Source organism: Maniola hyperantus, chromosome 19 (genome assembly GCF_902806685.2).
Source record: "Maniola hyperantus chromosome 19, iAphHyp1.2, whole genome shotgun sequence".
In the NCBI taxonomy this organism is placed as follows: domain Eukaryota; kingdom Metazoa; phylum Arthropoda; class Insecta; order Lepidoptera; family Nymphalidae; genus Maniola; species Maniola hyperantus.
The window spans coordinates 9,719,415-9,740,274 of NC_048554.1; the positions used below are offsets into that span (position 1 = coordinate 9,719,415).

The window sequence follows — 20,860 nt, forward strand, 5'->3', positions numbered from 1 at the left end:
AGATGATTTTTTAATGACGATTGAAAAAGACATTTCGTATGGCTTACGTATTGATAGTAGGTACTGCGCTGTGACACAAGACTGAAAACGGATAATTAACATAAAAAAATATCCATAAAAATACAAACCGCTTTATATTGCAAAACTTGGCAATTGATTTGCGACAATCAAGGTCGATAATTTCTCATTTATTTATATTTTCACCGTGTGTGTGTGTGAAGTGAACCGCCTAACCTGGATTTTATTATGAATACTACTAAGTAATTTGATCATCTCTTCTACAAGCTGCGGTGTCCGAGTGGTTAAGGAGATGGACTTGAAATCCATTGGGTTCTACCCGCACAGGTTCGAATCCTGTCCGCAGCGGATTTTTGTTATCGGTTTCCAAAGTGAATTTTATAAAACAAAAATGGCCATAATTTATTATGGTCATTTATTCATTTTGAAAAGAAAAAAAACTTTATAATTCAGTAATTCTATGTTCTTAATACAACACAACTAATCAAATTCGTATTTTTTTGTAAAATAAATTATTAAATAAAATTAAAAAAAACTAAAAATTAAACTTAAAAATAAATGCGAAAAAGCAAAACGAATTCCTTCGAACCGGATTTGAACCAGTGACCTATGGATGACAGTGATGATAATCCTCTACAGTCCACCGCTCTACCAACTGAGCTATCGAAGGTTGTGATTGATACATAAAATTTTACATAAGTATACACATAGTAAATGAAATTCAAACCACGTCATAATAATATCTTATAATAGGCCTTTTTAAAAAGCCTCCGCTGTCCATCCATCCAACCGTCCGTCTGTCTGCCAGCAAATTTTCATTTTTCAAATAATTCAAATATTCAAATATATTCAAAAATTTCAAAAATATTCACAGAATGTGTATTTCTATTGCCGCTATAACAACAAATAGTAAAAATTTCAAAATCTCATTCTAAAAGATACATTATTTTCTGCCACGTAGGTACTGCAGTACCGTTATATCTGTCTAATTTTTTTGAAAATAAGTAGCTTTCTACTTACTGGTGAAAGAATTTTCAAAATCCGTTTAGTAGTTCCAAAGATTACCCTCTACAAACAAACTTTAAAACTTTACCTCTCTATAATATTAGTAAGTATAGATAGCTATCTTTAATCACACGTATTTATAAAAGCGAAAGGTGTATGTGTGTGTATGTTTGTTACTCATTCACTCAAAAACTACTGGACGAATTGAGCTGAAAGGAATGGTGATAGTTTATACTCTGGATTAACACATAGGCTATTTTTTATCTCGGAAAGAGTTCCCACGGGACCTATAGCTACGGCCTACGCGAACGAAATCGCGGGTGTCAGCAAGTATTTTATAAAATGTCTATCGATAGATGTAAACAGCAGAGATATTTTCATCTTCATTGTTTGCATATACGACCAAAGCTCTTGAACCCGCAGGTCAACATCCCGCGCAAAATAGCTCCGATGAAAATATCTCAGCCTAGTTACTGCCTACCTATGCAAATCTACCTCAAAATAACCTTTCACAACTTCTAGATATCTACATACCATAAGGAATCGCCGAAATGTATGTAAGCGCATAATTTAAGTAAGAAATTAAAGTACCTACTAACTACTTTCTAGGTACTTTCTAGGTATTCAAAGAAGAAAAAGAATTATTCATTTCAACTTATACAAAGTCTCGAACAAATGCTAATTTTCTAAAGAGAGTCAAGGCTTCACCTAACCTCATTTCGCGCAACCGTAGATGCAAGCCTGTGCCCGTTGCTGCTTCAAAAATTTGTCTAATAGCGCGTTCATCCCGCTCTTTGGCACACTGACGTCATCAGCTTCACGGCACAGCCTCCGCTGTATTGTCAAACACATATTTAATTACCAACGTGTGCAGTGCGGCACGCGCAAACCCAACTCGAAGATGGCCAAAGCTCCGTTTTAGATTTGGACCAAAAACGGCTCTGTTCAATTTGGGATTGAAGATGTTTTCGGGAGTAGTACACGCGGTGGTTATGATGTTCTTCCAAGGGAGAGGTCGGGTGAATTTCGGCCGATCCTTGCTTCTCACCGCGTCTGCGCAAAAAACGTTATATCAGTCAAAGTAAGGCGGCGCGCCGGCTAGCGCGCTCGCCTGGCGTACGGCCCCGGGGTCCCACAACGTCTCCTCTGAAGCCGGGAGCAGTTTCATCAATAAAAAGATGCCCCCAAACATGTTTATCGAATGTGTGTGTCACCGCAATATGTCAATTTAGCCGCATAACGCATGTAAGTGAACACGTGACTGCGCTACCCGTAGTGTCTTCCTTTGTAGTGTGATTGACTCTAGTGCTGGTTGTTTTTGTGAGGTGAGTTGTAGTGACTAAGGTCGCAGGTTACCCTTGTGAAATGTCACATGCATATGGGCCTTCATGTGGCAAATTATACTTCGCGTGTCGGTCACAAAGAACCATTCAGAAAAATGCTCTTTCATTATGTATTGTTCAGGGTAATTTTGAGATTGCATGTGCAATGTAATAAATGTAATCGGTAAACAACAAAATATGATAATTTATTGCCTTGTTTTGGTAAGAGTTTTGGTACATTGCATATTATTTGAATTTGGCTGGTTGCTTTGTTGCGACTTTCAGTCAACAGAACGCCACATTCAGTAGGTACTAATCCTAGTAAGAAAATGGAAATCGTTACTCCAAAAATCTTCGCTTGATCAAAAACCTATTAGGTACCTACTGATTCAATATTGAACGCCCACATAAGGTATACTTATAGTGTGGAGTGTGGATTGGATCATTGTATCTAAGTCATCACATCATCTTGACAAAATCAGTGATCTGGAAAATACAATTTCTACATCAGTGATTTTTAAGAGAAATTCTTCTCTCTGTTCTTCAATTCAATTTAAATCTTTATAATTTAGGAAAGAAACTCATCCAATCGTCTCTATATTCAAGTTTTTCTTATTCCTATAATCATCATCATCATGATCAACCCATAGCCGGCTCACTATAGAGCACGAGTCTCCTCTCAGTATAAGAAGAGTTTGGCCATAGTCCACCACGCTCGCCAAGTGCGGATTGGCAGACTTCACACACCTTTGAGAACATTATGGATAATTCTCAGTTTAATTGACTACAATCAATTTCTTCTTATTTTTAAAGCTTTCTGCGTCAAAACTGTTATTTTTAACCGACTTCCAAAAAGGAGGTGGTTCTCAATTCAGTCCGTTTTTTCTAGATACCATATAGTAGGAACCTGCTGTGTTTCTGAAAAAGTGGAGACTGAATTCGACGCTATAATTTATTATTATGTCAAAAACGGCTACATAATATTAGAAACTGAAACTGGTGTATAATTTCAGTTATATCCTGTACTACTAGCTTATGCTCGCGACTTCATCCGCATGGACTACATAAATTTCAAACTCCCATTTGACCCACTTAGGGGTAGAATTTCGAAAAATCTTTTCTTATTGGATAGGTACCTACTCTTTACAAATAACACACCTTCCAAATTTCATATCTTTAGACTCTAGAACCAGCGGTTTAGGCTGTGCGTTGATAATGTGACTAATTCCGTTGTACACAATCTCTTAACTAAACTAAAAAGACACGTCTAAATCTATTGCTATCCCTTTCATAATGTTGCATGTGGAAAAGGATAGCACTAGATTTAGACCTGTTAGTTTAGTTTAGTTTAGAGATTGTGTATAAGAGAATCGGCCCCAATTAAGTCAATCAGTCAGGACTTTGCATTTTGTATACTTATACAGATGTACAGATTTGAACAACAAATACTAAAATTAGATAAATATCATAAAGAAAGGAAATTATTTAATTTTTAATGAGTAGGTATCAGTATTTTTAACATAACTTTACAATAATGTTAATAAACTATCAGGAATTATGGGATACAGCGACGTCTTCGTTCGGGACGAATCACTAGTGAATATTCCAATCATGAAGACTATAAAGTCCACTTTATATTTAAAATAACCCTATATCATAAGGTCTTTGGCAAACTGTCAAGGCAATACAATTGCCCTTTCCAAAGGGCACATGACGGAATTCGCGGTAAAATTCAATTAGGGCCACGCTTCTTTGTTCCTTCGTCAATCCATATCAAAAGGGCTTATTCAATTTCTGTTTGACCTTTTTCAGGTCTTTTTATTTTTGCCATTATAAGTCCCGCAAACTGCTATTGCGCTGGGACCATGTCTCATTAACATCGAAATGACGTCATTTTGACGTTAGCCGAAATACAAATATACCGTCAGCTCGAAACTTCAGTCTAGTGCTGACGTCACTAAAATGGCAGCCACGCGCATTAGCAATTGGCGGTACTTATATTAGAAGCGAGAAATGAGTTGAGCTAAAAACTAGAAACGAGTTAGCTAGAAAAAGCGACTATTGTAGTTGGGGTAGTTTTGTCGCTAGGCTGTGAGCGAGTATGCGAGTACGACGGGCCAGTACTCACCCGTCATGCCATGAGCAAACTGCACGGGTCTTTTGACCACAGTGTCTCTGAGCGAGTTCTATTTGATAGCTCTTGTCGCTGCAATAAACTAGTGGCCGGAGAATTCTCGCTGGCAGTGTGCATAGTCAGCGATTAACCATACATTTTCTCTTTTATTAACACATGACCATACACATCGATTGTACGTTTCTTGAGCGAGAAAATAGTCGATAACTAGTCGCTTCAGTTCAGTGGGACAAGTGCCTTCAGTAGGTACCTACTTAAAAATTGACTTAAGCGATTCAGAAACTGACAAAAAGTTTCCTCCTATGCTGTCATTTAAAAACTTTTGCTTCATAACTTTGTCTACGCTGATGCTCTCCAACTTGTAGGCCGTATGACATTTCGTGACTAACTTCTGAAAAGTTAAAACATGATTATGACATAAGACCACAATATTAGTAAGTAGGTACGGTGGTTTTTTTCTACTTACTATAGCACTCCTAATAATATTAGTGGCTCGCCCTTTTGTGCGAGCCACTAGTATAATTATTAAGACCTCGCGGTATCCCATGCTGCATGTTGCACCATACAGATTCGACTTGTTTCAGCGGATTATAGCAAATTAAGCTTTTGGTTCATTGTTTGCAGAATAAATTGATTTTTGAAGGTAACTGAGATTTCATGACGTATACGAATACCTGGCATGATACCTACATTACGTAAAACTATTGTACAGTGGATTAAGAACGGCCATTTGTAAACATATTATTTAACCTTACAATCTTTCAGGAATGAGCAGTATTAAGCACTACTGTAAGTAGGTATGTTTAGAAGGTTAAGTTCAAACGTGCATGTAAAGTGTAAACATGTGGCTAATCTTTTTCTATTTTAGCTTCTAAAGAAACAGCAAATTACCAGCATTTTCCTTTTCACGGCTTTTTAAGGCGAGTCACCGAGGCGGGCAGCGCGGCTTTGAAGTAAACCGCTTGGCAACGTTCAAATTCTGTGTTTCAAACGTTAAATTTGAATTTAATAAACTATAGAAGTCCTGTTGAAAACCAAAATTTAGCAGGTTCTCTGTAGTACTTAATCACAAATATTTCCATATAAAAATTATTTGCCAAGTCAGAAATTTTAGTATTAAATAATTCGTTTTAGACTTTTATTTCGGCTTATTTCAAGATTTTATTTGATCGAGTGAAGTACTTCCTATTGTGTATCAAAGTAGCACATTCTTTAGACAATGTCTTTAGGTATATTGTATATTTTTAGCAAGGCCATTATTTAATAGTAAATACCTTAAACATTTTAATCTAGCAAACCAGTTTTTTCCGCTTAGCCTCGGTGACTCGCCTTAAACGCAAATTTTGAAGACCATGACAACAATATTCGCGAATGTTATGGAACTTTTGCCAAATACAAATAGGTAGGTACGTTATAATAGAATAAGTATACATATGCATACCGCTCTATAATTTTAAAGTTAAATAAAGTTTGTACAATCTACTAAAGTTGTTGTGGATATAACAGAGAGTGTATAGGCGGTCTAATCAACTTAAAGTTTGAAGAGCGTAACCATGTAACCGTTCGTTGTTTTAGTTATAGTCCTAACTAAACCAAACTACACCTGATTTTGTGTTAAAGGTTGGAAAGCCGTTGTAGGTAATGAAAACTTGGAAAGCTCTGCTCTACTTAACCCAGTTTTTTCTTGAAACGTGTAAGTTCAAAAAGTTGAGAAAATATTAACCTAAGTTATAATAATATGCGTCGTCACGTTGTTATTTGCATAAACCCTTTTTGTTGTACTTACATCAAAAGTAGATAGCTGCGATCCACCGGATCTTTAAACATCACCTCTTAAGAGTGCTCTTCATTGTCGCTCACAGTCGAGCGTGAGAGCATGCTATAATGCAGACTGCAGTCAACATTAACCTACCTACGGGCGGGATGTACTCAAGGGCGAGATGCGTGATGTGTGCAATGCAAATCAATGTTTGGTTATCAAGGTTAACAAGGCTGTGTGTCTGTGTGTCTGCTAGCCTTTCACGGCCCATCCATTCAACCGATTTTGACGAAATTTGGTACAGAGATAGCATGCATCCCGGGGAAGGACATAGGCTACGTTTTATCCCGGAAAATCAAAGAGTTCCTATGGGATTTTTAAAAACCTAAATCCACGCGGACGAAGTCGCGGGCATCATCTAGTGGAGAGATAAATCAATATCTGGCCTAGTTATGGATCTAGAACAACAAAATAATAGAATAATAGGCGTATTACTTATGTATCGAAAAGCGCGAAAAAAGTGTGCCCTTAACATTTCATAAAGAAAATCTTGAAAACACCGCATGTTGGACGCAATATTACATAAAAATGTTACCTTATACCGGACAGCTCGTAATGGAGTGGCCGTTTACCGCGTTGCGGTGTGCTCAAATGCAGGGCTGACGTCACTAACTCACCAGTGTCCGGCTCACTAACCCAACTTTGGGGCTTGGATTACTAGATGGACTAGTTTTGCTGACAAACTGTTCAAACATCCGGATCTATTTCCCCAGATAGAAAAGTAGAGTTAAACGTAAGACCTCGACCATGCGAATATAACGTATTTTTAAAAGAATAATTTAATGTGCATGCCAAATTAACATCATTCGGAACCATACCATACCTACGTCTGGGGCCTGGGCAGGGCAGGCCTGGGTACTTTATATCTTCAAGGTAAATCCTTTTTCTATAAGAATTATGTGGATTTGTCATATGTGGTGGACAAACAACATAATATAATGTCACCTACATTATATCTATCTGTTTTTCGCTGTTATCTGCGCTTTCCGGTACCAGGCCGTCATTCCAGTAATTTCGGACCCCAGCGTCTATCGCTTCTTTCACTAAAGTCTATATAAATACACCTGCCGCCCAGGTATTTTATCCTTCTAACTTACAAAAAAGCCATACAAGATAAATTGTATGAAGAGTCTCTCAACCCTAAAATCTTAAACTATTCACGCGAAATCTTAAACTATCTAAATTCTAAACGGTTCGTAATTGACCCACGGGGCTCGCTGTTGCTCATGCTCGCACACGCGTCTTGACAGAATTACGAGATGTTCGTATTTCATAAATACGATAAATACCTACGCGTCGAGAAATGTCTGAAACTTACGGAGGATTTATTATTCCCTCGCAGGATCCGTAAGCCTATATGAGCTTTTAGATTGAAGGAATGATACGTAGGTACGTTTTCGGAATTCGGTATATAGGGCCTGGCACATACAGAAACCTTGACTAAACACCCGCTGTCGCAGTGGTGAGAATTGTAGATCGATTACAAATCAGGCCTTGACTGAGATCTCATCTCTGATCTCATGGTAAGTCATGAATGATACAATTAAAGATGGAAGCGAAGGAAGGAAGGAACTTGCAAGGGTTTATTGGTTTCTGCACGGCGACGTACCTATCGGAATGCTAAAATCTCTTGGCGGCTTTCTTAATATAAGCGGTGATAGCCTAGTGATTATTAAGATGGTGTCGGTTTCCTAGGTCAGCTTTCGAGGGATCAAGGATTTGATCCCGAGCTCGCACCTCTAATTTTTCGGAATTATGTGCCTTTTAAACAATTAAATACCATTCGCTTTAACGGTGAAGGAAAACATTGAGGAAACCTGCATGTTCGAGTGGTTCGCACTTAGCCAGCGTGGTAAATAGGTACATTAATGGCGATTGGCGAAACCCTTTTCATTGTGAGAAAATACTCGTGCTCAGTAGTGAGCCATGCCCGCGACTTCGTCCGCTTGGAGTTCGATTTTTTAAACTACATGATTGAAACTTTATGATTTTCCGGGGTAAAAAGTAAGTAGCAGGTAACCTATGTCCTTCCCCAGGAATGCCTAGGATGCAAGCTATCTGTGTACCCAATTTCGTCCAAATCGGTTAAGCGGATAGGCTGTGAAAAGGTAGCAGACATACCACTCTTTCGCATTTATATTAAGTATTGATGATTATGCTTGTTACTCCTTGTGAAAGCTTGACCTCGACCAAAATTCTACCGAATTCTAGACCAGAACTAAAACGCGTAGCGAACATTGAATTATACAATGTATATTAAGTACAAGGTAGCGAAAATCGAAAATGCCAGCTATATTTCTGATTAAATACTTAAGATTAGGGAATTAACAAGGTATTTTAGGGCTGCGGGGAAAAAATTGCCGAAATACTAAAACAAATATCGAATTTTTCGATGTTTTACTGTACGCTTAGTATGAGATTTCACAACTCACCAATGTTGATAAAATTCGAGCATCGAAACACTTCAGCCTTAAAGTAAAATGGATCTTAATTACCTTATTTTAAAAAGTTCGTCTATATATCTATTACAGCCAGCAGCGCCCCAAACAGTTTGTGTTGTGACGCACGATATTGTTACGAATTAAAGTGAACTAGAGTGAGGAAACCTATGGAGGAAACTCTCGGTTTTGATCCTGAACTGACAATTCTGTCAAATATTAGCTCAGAACAAGGACTATTAGAAGTAGCCCTATTGTGACACTTACTGTTAGAGCGAGATAGCTAAATACATTTAAGCTCTTATTGGAACGTGACAAAATGATTATGTTTAATTTTGTCCTTATCACCGTGGCCACTTTTTTTTGTTTGCCAAAATGTATTTGTACGTGAGTATTTGGCAAACATCGTGAAGTGTAGAAGGAATGACATTTCACAAGTAAGAAAATCTGCTTGAGCGAGAGGGACTGAGAGGGCCACGCTAGTTGCAAATCTGGACATATCTGTGAATATTAGGCTCGGGGTGACGTAAAATCAAAGTGCCGTTTCATAGCCTACCTAGCGTCAAATGTAGGTGAAGCCTCGACTTTTTGTTACAAGTTTCCTAACTATTTTGAAATGTGTTCGAATTCTATCAACGAACGTCCGTGAGTTGTAAAATCTCATACGAAGCACACTGATCCAGTCACGTAGAAGTTTGAAAGCTATCCAATATTTTTAGGATTTCTCCTGGGGATGTTTTCGTAAGAAATACTGAGATGAAAATCTTTACACTCCTCACAAATATCTAGTGCAGCTCGATAGTAACTCATAACATACGTGAAAATAATATTTTCCTGAAAGAATTCTTCTAAAGATTGAGGCGTTCTGAAAATATGCCACGTAGAAGGGATTTTAAAACTATCATACCCCTTTCAGGTTAGCCTAGCCCGCTTCCATCTAAACTACTTACCAGGGAGGTTGCACTAAAGTCAACTAGCCATCGAATAAAAATTCTTTATTAGATACAACCTAAACAATTAATAAAGTAAATTATTGTATAGTCGGGATAAGACAATGAGTAACGGATTGCGAAAAAAATCATATATAGTTATCGACCTTTTTTCGTGAGGAAAAGCCATCATGGATACCACGGGCCACGGGGAAGCACAGTGGTTATGTCGGATTCCTACCGACTAAAAACCTCATAAAGTTCCATCCCACCGCTAACGACGGAGCACAAGGGACCAACAACGCTTCGTTACTCCGCCAGCGGATGTCCACCGCAGCAGACCCTAGTGGATCTGCCTCGTGGAACCCCAGTAGTCTGGGGCACTTCGTGCCCCCCCAAACACCGTTAGAGGCATGCCGGAACTACAGCACGCCAACCAAACCGAGGACCACATTGTGAGCGACCCGTGTCCATTATCCACAGGTCCTCACGAGGGCTAGGGCTCGTGGGGATGGCAATTCCCTCTCCACATTCCCCATCCTCAACATCTTCCTAGCCCGTCACCAAACTGGACAGGCGAGAAATCGGTTGGGCAGCTAGCGATTGGTTGGGTAATGAAACATTCATCACCAACCACCCACCACAGCCACACCCTCCGCTCCTGGGGCTATGTCCCATGAGTGCGTCTACAGGTCAATTAGCTATGACCCATGGCTAACAATAGCCCATGAACAGAATTGTTAACTATGTTACCAGGGCACACCGGCCCAAGCGCTGCTCTTCCCCCGTAAGGGACCCGCAACACTCGGGTACACGGGAAGGTTGCCTGGCTGGGGCCCCATTTGACCTAGCCTAACAACTTCGCAAGACATAGAAAACGACAAAAACAAAAACAAATCACTAAGACTCTTGCTTTGATGTTTTCAGCCCCTGAAGCTATGTATAATACCAGAGTAAAATATGAAAAAGTCGTCTTAAAATAGCAACGCCTTTCGTATCCGTGGGCACTCTCAAAGAGTAGTCAAGTCACATAATTCTGGAGGCTTGAAACACAAAAGGCACTCGCAGTTGACAACAAACACGATGAAACCATAGAGATGTGATATTACAAGATATACTGAGCCATTTCAGTGTAACACTAAAATGGCCTAAATTTGTGCCAAATTTGAGTCCGAAGTTGATAATTTTGAGGTACAATTAATTATATGTATCTACAGTAAAATTTCAACGACTTCAGGTTTTTGCTCTTCCTTCAAAATTTTATTTCGTGCAATTAAACCGTTCTGTTCGCCAGTTCCCCAAATAAAACCTTACAATTTTCGCCTGTCCCTAGAGATAGGTGTTGTTATAAAACCTCTTTTTAGAAGAGATCCTCTCAAGTCTCCACTGGGGAAGACTGAAATGATCTATTTCCTCAGTCGCGAGGACCGTACAGAAAATAATGAACCCAAGATGTGCCGCGCTCGCTTTTTATTATGCTTGTAGTTTTTATTTTCCTTTCTTTCGTTTTTAGTTTCACAATATGAAAATCCTTTCATACTCAAGACAACTCAAGAGTAACAATAACCCAACTCAATAGTAACAATAACCAAATATATGTAAATCTACGCGGATTAATACCTAGTTATTAATACAATAAATACAGGTGTTTTTAGCTTTGAAATAAATTACAAAGGTCAACCAACTTTATGTAGAGGAATAGGTAAATTTTAAAGTTCACTATTGATATAGCAGCGATCTTATCGAAAAATTTAATTGTTTGAGAAGTTTGTAAACAGCAAACACCCACTTGATAATCGATACAATGGAGTACTTGATACCAAGACGATGTCATTAACCTTTATAAGCAGCCATTACCTGCAGACCTACTTACAGAATGGCAATCATTTATATGGCCTAGATATGAAGCTATTACATAAAATAGCATTTCGAATATAAACTAGCACTTCTTTGAATGAGGAAAATCGTAATAAATTCTGCCGTTGTTATATCTCTCGACATTCTAGCGATCCCATATTCATACAAGATATACCATGATAGAAATCTTTATTCCAACTCTCAAACTCATATTGATGTTTACAGATTTTGAGGTCACTATCATCGTCAATCGATAGACGTAGACTGGATTTAGGTCTCTTGTAGGGTACCTACATCCACACGCCACAGTCTTGCACTGCTTGAATCCAGCGGCTCCCTGCGACTCGTTTGATGTCATCTGTCCATCTAATGGGGGGCCTATAATACATTACATTCAACAAAATTCACAAAAAATTCATATTTACAAAAATCGTCCAAGTGACATAGTGCCAGAAAAAACAGCTTTAGACACTGGCTATTCCCCTGCTGGATTATAATATTTTGTTTATATGTCTAGAAATAATCTAAATAGCGATGGTAAAATTATCAAAGTAATCCTAATCCTAATCCTACTAATATTATAAATGTGAAAGTGTGGATGTTTGGATGTTTGTTACTCAATCACGCAAAAACGGCTGAACGGATTTGGATGAAATTTGGAATGGAGATAGATTATACCCTGGATTAACACATAGGCTGATTTTTATCTCGGAAAATCAAAGAGTTCTCGCGGGATTTTGAAAAATGTAAATCCACGCGGGCATCAGCTGATGCGCCTATTTTCACGTCTAAAACTACGATTCCAATGGTAATCGTGTTCAGTTTAAATTCAGCTATTGATATTCAATTTCTAATACATTTCTGTGTACCTACAGTCCTAAAAGCTGTCGTGACTCGTGACACAGCCCGATCAGTATCGCATCAATATGCTACTTGGTGGACTGGCACAGGGGTATACCGCCGTGGTAGTTAATCTGTGATACTAGGAGTCGGGATACACTGTCTCTCGTCCTTGGAAAAGGGTCTATGTATTTTACCCATTTCACCCTATATAATAAATCGATAATTCAGTTGTCAATTGTCATGGTCGCCAACCGACTACCGATTTCTACTGCTGGACAAAGGTCTTCCACACGCAGCGGTCTTGGATCCAGCGACTGTCTGCAACTCGTTTGTTTTCGTCTGTCCATCACCTAGTGAGGGGTCTGCCGACTAGTGCAAGGCCGCCATTTCAGTTGGTAGTTGGTACTTGTTAAGCTTGTTACCTACCTCGGATACCACGAAGTTTCATTTTGATTTCTGAAATTCAATTTGTGTCAGACAACTGTTAGAATCCTTTATAATTATGTAGTTTGTCTTCTAGGTAATTGTATGTCTATTCAATCGGTGGATGTCCACTGCTGAAAATAGGTCAAGTGCCGCTTGTGTCCAGTCCAATGTCGTCAGAGTTTCATTTATTTAATCTTAATTATATTTTTGTGCTGAACCTTCAAGATCAACCAATATAAAACAGCATAGCAGTAACTAGCTTTTCGAAGATATGCGTCATATCAAGGAAAAACATCGTGAGGACAGGACATTTGCATGACTGAAAGAACTTCTCCATAATGTTGTCAGGAATTAGTTAATTGTACCGATCCGCACTTGGTTATCGTGGTGAAGTGTAACCCCTTGTCATTCTGAAAGGAGACCAGTGTTCAGAAGAGGGCTGGCCAATGGGTTGAGATGATCATGATGATGATGACAATCCTATGAAATTAATATAATAATGCTGAACAATTTAGTTTCTTGTAACCATCGGTACAAGTTCTTGCAATTCACGAAGGCGAGTGGACTTTACTTGTGGTAATGTCGGATACACGGGTATTCCGTAATTGTGCGTGCATGTCAGTGCACACATTCAGTGTACGTTACTTATACCGATACGACTAAACACAAGTATAAGCCACTCGCCTTCGTGAATTACAAGAACTTGTACCGATGGTTATGACTTATGAGAAATTATTGTACTTTTCATACTGAGCTGTCAACACTCAACGCCACTCAGAAGGAAACGATCAATCAACTCATCCCTATACCCATTACCTCTATTTTGGGTTCGGCATATTGGGTTTTACCCGTTCAACAGCAACTTTGTTAAAAACTAATTTACCGCCTAAACCGATTGCCCTGTCGACGTCGTCGCTAATATCGGCTAAATTGATAGCGGAGCGCACTTAATCTTCATAAGATTCTTTACGAGAAAATCTACTTCGTCCAACGTAAATTTATTTTTAAACTAGCTGATGCCCGCGACTTCGTCCGCATGTAATTAGGTTTTTAAAAAATCCTATGGGAACTCTTTTATTTTCCGGGATAAAAGTAGCCTATGTCCTTAGAATAACAAGTCGACTATGTCACTCTCCAGGTCTTTATCTATACCCATGCAAAAAATCACGTCAATACGTTGCACCGTTGCGACGTGATTGAAGGACAAACCAACAAACCAACAAACCAATAAACCAACAAACCAATAAACCAACAAACCAACAAACAAACACACTTTCGCATTTATAATAAGGGTACTGATTGATGACACCCGCGACTAAATCCACATGGATTTAGGTTTTTAAAAACCCCGTGGGGATTCATTGATTTTCCTGGAAAAAAGTTAGCCTTTGTCTGTCTCCGGGATGGCCATTGCTCTACCTTTCGTCTAAATCGGTTAAACAGATTGACCGTGAAAGGGTAGGTACCTAACAGACAGACATACAGAGAAACATACTTTAGCATTTGTAATATTAGAGTAAGGATGATGTATTATGCTATGCATTATGTTTGGTAATGAATACATTACCAAACATTAATTTTATCAAACGGTGGACATAGGAATTATTGATAAATTTCATAGAATTAGGTACTTTAGGTAGGTATACCTACACCAGTCTTCACTCTTCATGTGTTTTACTAGATTATGGGCAATTAGATGATTAGCTTAGAGCACGCGAAAATCCCGTGGGTATTCTTCAAATATCCTATGATCGTCTGCAGGATGTAAGCTATCTCTGCACCAATTTTTAGTATTTGTTAAACAGATGGCTTTTCAAAAATCCCGTGAGACTCTATTCCTAAATAAGCTATGTCTGTAACTATATCGTCAAAATCGGTTGAACAGTTGATGGGCAGTGAATTCTAAAACAGGGTGCGCCACAAAAGGAAACTTAATCAGTGTAATTCCCTGTTTATCATATTTTAATTGAATGTTGCGACCTGACACAAAACTTATTAAAATTGATTGACGTTGAATTTAATTACAATCCTTTCCTTTGTTCCAGGTTAATATAATAGCGGAATCCTGTAAATAAGGTCTATTACTAAAGCAATAATCTAAAATCTAGAAACCCCGTAGATAATTAAAATAAGTACTTAACTAATAGTTGACGCTGTAGAAGTGCTAAAAAAACTAGTTCTAGTTTACGCAGTATCTTCCAATATTAACTGTACTTAACTAATTAAATTAACTATTTTATAGTTGTTAAAGTAAAATAAACTGTGCAAAATGTTTCGGAACGCGAAAATCGAGTTTAAATATGTGGGGTCGCCGGGCAGTGTCGAGGGAATAAGTGTTGTGGTTTAAACTAAAAGATATGCCAATAAAATGCCGCAGCGCGCTTCGTCATCGTCCAGCTTGATGCGACCCTTCGTGGTGTTGGCGTTGCCCGGAATGTACCTGCTGTACAAGTACAACCAGTACCGACAACAGCAAATGGAGACCGCGCGGCGACGGGTCACGGAGCGCGAGCTTATGCACCTCAACACCAAAATTGTAAGTATCTACTAGAGTTGTACTAGCAATGAATTCTAGTATAGTCTGGTAAAGGGCTGCCATAATATTTGAAGCCCGCTCGTACGTGTAGCGCTAAGATCTAGTTGGGCAATAATATAATAACTAACTGCAATCCGTCACACCACAGTCCCAAAGTTCTCAGGTGGAAGAAGCGCCGGAATAACCAGCTCTTAGTTTTAAGATGTGATGTGTGGCACAGTTTTGTGAATAAACGTCTTTTCTTTCTTTCAAAGTACATTCCTACCTAATTACTTATTACTTCACATGTTACTTACTTAATACATATATAAATGGGACAACTGGTGATCTTGTGGCAATAAAAATCAAGATTTTTACTGAAAACGAAAATGAAAAATGAAGTTTTGTAAAGCCCATAATAATAACAGGTAGAAGTGAAAAGTTCAAAACCCATTTTTTCTTAATTTTTTCGTCAGTAATTTTTAGATTTTATTTCTTCATTCCGATTGTGGTTCATTTTTTAAATAATTAGGTAGGTCAAGAATTTGTATTTTGCTCATAAAGTTTTTGCACAGGTATCCATAAAACTTCATTTATATTCTGCCCATGAAGTGTTTTTAAATATTATGCTGAAGAATTTCATCTCGAGAGCACCCCGCCCGGGAATCGATAGCCATAAGCTCTTTGAAGTCTAACGTTAAATCATTATTTCTTGATAGGTATAGATTTTCTTTAACTTATTTTTCTATATTTTTTTAATGAAAATATATTACAATAAAGCTTAAAGCGGGCATGATTTGTATAGTAATTAGCCTTATCTAATTACTAGATAATGCCCGCGACTTCGTCCGCGTGGATTTAGGTTTTTGAAAATCCCGTGGGAACTCTCTAATTTTCCGGGACATGAGGATAAGTATATAACGGGTACCTATATAGGCAAGCAACACATGCTATTAACGGCGCGGCGTATTTTTTTTTAACAAAGAAACTGTGATACACGAGCAAATCAAACTTCAGATTTCAGAAGCTTAAAGTGCCGGGAAAAACTTTCTGTACCTTTAAAAGGGAATATATAGGTTATATGGAGGCATATCCATTCGGTTTTGAGTTCGCGAACCAGTAAGGTATCAAAGCAAAGCACGTATTATAGTTTATGCATGACGGACTACCTACTTCACGTAACGTAGACTAGGTACACTTTGCTGTAAGAAGTAAAATTTTATAGGTATGAAAATAATGTTGAAAAATTTCCCTTCAAGTTTATTTAAGCGGAAATGTATTCAGAAGAAATTAGCATGCAGTTTGCTGATTTTAAAATTATTTCTAAGCTACGTATAATTACTTAGGAACGTAGGTAATTTTCATACAACAAAATGTCAAGGCTGGTTGATTACGAACTTCAACCGTAGGAGGGGGCTTTAAATATTAATATAAAAGGAAAAGGTGACTGTCTGACTGATTTATCAACGCACAGCTCAAAACAGGACGAAAGACATGCAGCTATTCGTATTCGTATTCGTAGACGTAGACATCCATTTTTAAAAATTCAACCCTTAAGGGTAAAATAGGAATTGAAATTTATGTAGTCCATGCGGACAAAGTGTCGGGCATACACTAGTGATAAATAAATTCATTTCAATTATATATATATTTTTTTTTTTTTGAAATACATTATGTATATTTTTTAAGTATTTTAACTATTTTTGGAACAGTTCATACCAACTTCAAGTAACTAAACTTTACGCAATTTCATTCCCAACTCCTTTCAATTATATTTAAATAAATAAATATTATTTTAAAAATTATATTCTTCATTGTTTTATAAGTCTAGTTAAGAAAGATAACAAGTCAACACATTTTTTTTAAAATTAAAAAAACAAATAATTTCAAATGTATTAAAATACTTGCATTACATTGTTTACACCCCCGACCAAATTTATAAATTTAATAAAAGCTAAAAATATCTGTATAGGTACAGATATTTTTAGTGTTCACAATCACTATTTTGTCTCCTGAAAAATTTGGTAATACAGTGACTTATTCCCTTTCTTAATTAACCCATTCAAACAGACATTCGTGATTGGATGTAGGTATATGACTTTATACTAAGTATAGTAATGATAGATATTTGTCAGACGGTAATCGACCTCCAACGTAACATGCTGGCAACTGCGCCAAACAGCGACACATATTTCCATATCATATTATTAATATAAAAAGCGATGCCAAGGCCATTTTCAGCCCCTGAACCTAAGCATTGCAGTGGTACTTCGGGCCACTCAGCAAATCACGCAAACTTGTGTCCATTTTTTGCGTAGGCACAAAATAATAGGCGAGGCGAAACACGCAAAGCTGCTGTTTTAGCCAATGACTTCGTAGTATACATAGAAGTCATTGGTTTACCTTAGAAAGAGAGAGCCAGCGCGTGCCAGACCGTCCTTATTTTATAAAAGCTGAAAGTTTCTCTGCGTGTTATCCCCAACACTAGGAGGACAGTTTGTTTGGATCATGGAGTCTTTGGAAGATAACTGGTAATAAAGGTGTAAAACATCTTACGTCAAAGTATAAAGTTTAATTTTTTTATATTTTCTTTGGAGTAGGTACTATTAGTATTAGAAATCATGTCATGCATTGCCAGACACTTAGTATCATGGGAACCCCCTTAAACGTTAAACCCCTTAAACGTTGATAATTTATTTAACTTTAAAGGTGTCTGGCAGGGGGCTGCCACCATACTAATTGTATGGCAATGCATGACGTAATTCTAATACGTATTGCATTGCCATACAATTAGTATGGTGTTATATAATGTTATATAATGACGTATTCTAAAGAAAATATATAAAAATTAGACTTTATACTTTGACGTAAGATTTTCACACCTTTACCTTGTACCTGTTATCTCCCAAAGCCACCATGATCCAACAAACGTTCCTCCCAGTGTTGGGGACAATACGCAGAGTAAGTTTCAGCTTCTATAAAATAAAGAAGGTCTAGCACGCCCTGGCTCTTAGGCCATTAGGTATAGCTATGAGTCATTTCTCATTAGGTTTCAGTATTGGAAATGTGCTTGATGATTGGTGATGAAATTTTGTTCGATGAAACAATTTCAGTAGATCTGGTAATAAAATCAAATAGATTTCCAAGTAGTGTAGCTATTTTGCTATTCATCGTAGGTGGTTGCTAGTAGGAAATATGATAAAATTCAGTTAGGTTTCTATAAAATTAATCATTCAATTCGGAGTAGGTATTTTATAAACTATGTATCTACACAACGTTCTTATGAGTCAATCCAGTCGAAATATATACCTACTTACTGATTTTTCATCATGAAAAAATCGGCCAAGTGCGAGTTAGACTCGCGCACCGAGCGTTCCGTACTACAGTCGTATTTTTTAACTAAATAAATTAAAAACTATTATGCAATTTATGTATAAAACAAATAAAAATCTGTTTTAGAATGTACAGGTAAAGAAAGCTTTTTCATATGATACCCCACTTGGTATAGTACTTAATAATACTTTGAAAATTGAAAATAATAATTATTTGTTCATGAACACATTTTAATTTGTTTTTATGATGTATAACCACAAATTCACGGTTTTTAAATTTTCCCCTTATGTTTGCTATAAGACCTACCTACTTGCCAAATTTCATGATTCTAGGTCAACGAGAAGTATTGAGCCTCTAGGTTTCTTGACAGACACGAAAGACAGACAGACAACGAAGTGATCCTATAAGGGTTCTCTTTTCCTTTTGAGGTACGGAACCCTAAAAATTTAGAGTTTTCTCAGGCTTATGCATTACATACCTATTTTTTATGTAAGTATATAATTTTCACTTCTTTGGTGGTGAAATAGGTTATCTCTTGTAAACCTTCGATCGATCAGACAGACACAAGAGATTACAAGTCGTGGCATTATGTGCACTTTCCTTCACGCCCTATTTGCTAAACGTCATAAATCGTTACCTACCAGCTATTACACAACAGTGCCGACTCTTGGCCGATACCTCACATACGTTGTACACACATAGAGATCAATACGTCACTAGTTACGTCAAAGGACGTTAGGGGATAAGTTAAAATCACGTGGAACTGAATTTAACATCGAAACGTTTTTAGCGAGTATCTACCTTCTTATTGTTAGTTTATCGGCAACTGCCAGACGTAAAAATTGCCTGTGAAAGTTTTTCATTCCATAAACTTAGTTTACTTGTAGGTAGGTATCGGTAAAACTGTGTATTACTTGACAAATCTCCCGTGACATGTGTTTGCAGAGAAATCCAGACTTCGTACGACATTATAACATTATGCGACTGACGACTGACGAATGCATAGGTAATATTATGTGGACCAGGGGTGTTACGGATATTCGCATCCGCATCCGTAAATGCAGAACATTCGCATTGTTTCAGGCATCCGCATCAATTAATGCGGAGTTTTTACGGATGCGTATACATATTTGCAACAAATAACGACCTGCAAAGAAAGTCGGCGGGGCCAGAGTAGCGCGTGCCTCGCGCTTGATATCTTCGTTCACTAACTAACCAATCAAAAAGTGTACAATGGTACCCAGCAGGGGTGTTACAGATATGCGCATCTGCATCCGCATATGCGGAACATTCGCATTAGTTGAGACATCCGTGATCCGCATTGGCATCCACATCCGCGGATGTCAAGATATTAGCATCCGCAACAACTTTGATGTGGACACAAAAGTTCGTGACTCAAGATGTCGAGTAACGCTGTGTGACTTCACGCGATGTCACTGGCTTTACAGGATGAAGGAAAAAACGTGTTTCCTTCAGCTAAATAATAATGATTCTATAGGCCCGCCAGTGTAGGTGAAGCCTCGCTAGTAAATAATACGTGCTAGCAAATTATTCCTAATAAAAAAAATGTTGCCAGTTCGCAGTCGATATGATAAACACACGGCTCCTAGCCATTTTGCTTTAGCTATTTCTTCTCTCTCTTCTTCGCTCTCTCTTCTCTCAGATGCAGCCATTTCTTATCTCTCTCTTGATAAGTCAAAAGTCAAATGATTTATTCCATTCAGATTGTGTAATATTGAATAAACTTTCTGTTGGTCAATTGCTGATTTTGCAATACTTAGTACAGTACATTATTTCCGCGAAACTCAAGTTAAAACTTAATTTGCGAGTCTAATTTGTTGGTGTGCTTAAGTTCAAGTGTACCTACCTAGCGCTGAACTCCGTTTCAGTTTTATGAACTTTTTAACTGAAAAGTCGTTCAGAAACTTAGTCCGGTGATTGCGAAGATATTTTTCAGATTAAACGAGTCGCTCCACTCAACTGTAATTGGTCTGCTCGTTTGACGTCACTGAGGTAATTTGTCATGGCAGCTATTTTCTTTACAAAGTTTTTCAGAAATTCAGGGAATTTACCAGCCTTACTCAGTGCGGACGAGCGCGGGTGACGTGCGGGTGTGCGGGGCGTCCCCCGATTCATACCTCGATTGCCTTCTCGACCTTCGATAGTCAGGTTTAATTCTAGAAACAAAAGCAAAATGGGTAAAAGTAGGGACCAAAAATGC

At 37.8% G+C, this 20,860-nt stretch overlaps 1 protein-coding gene and 2 non-coding genes across 4 annotated transcripts in view; 2 read left to right on the forward strand and 1 right to left on the reverse strand.

Moving 5' to 3' along the window:
- The first annotated feature begins 284 nt into the window (after positions 1 to 284).
- TRNAS-UGA (transfer RNA serine (anticodon UGA)) lies at positions 285 to 366 on the forward strand. Its single transcript has one exon. It is a non-coding gene; the product is annotated as a tRNA-Ser (tRNA).
- A 231-nt stretch (positions 367 to 597) lies between these two features.
- TRNAY-GUA (transfer RNA tyrosine (anticodon GUA)) lies at positions 598 to 688 on the reverse strand. Its single transcript is given in 2 exon segments — positions 598 to 633; positions 652 to 688. It is a non-coding gene; the product is annotated as a tRNA-Tyr (tRNA).
- A 1,397-nt stretch (positions 689 to 2,085) lies between these two features.
- The window catches only part of LOC117991415 (protein split ends-like), an 87,866-nt gene continuing 69,091 nt past the window's right edge, over positions 2,086 to 20,860 (forward strand). Inside the window, exons 1-2 of one of the 2 annotated variants that reach the window (XM_034979007.2) lie at positions 2,086 to 2,348; positions 14,837 to 15,327. In XM_034979007.2, coding sequence (XP_034834898.1) covers positions 15,160 to 15,327 — 168 coding nt within the window. In that variant the 5' untranslated portion in view covers positions 2,086 to 2,348; positions 14,837 to 15,159. The remainder of the gene's footprint in view (positions 2,349 to 14,836; positions 15,328 to 20,860) is intronic. The other variant, XM_069505153.1, reaches the window with a different exon arrangement.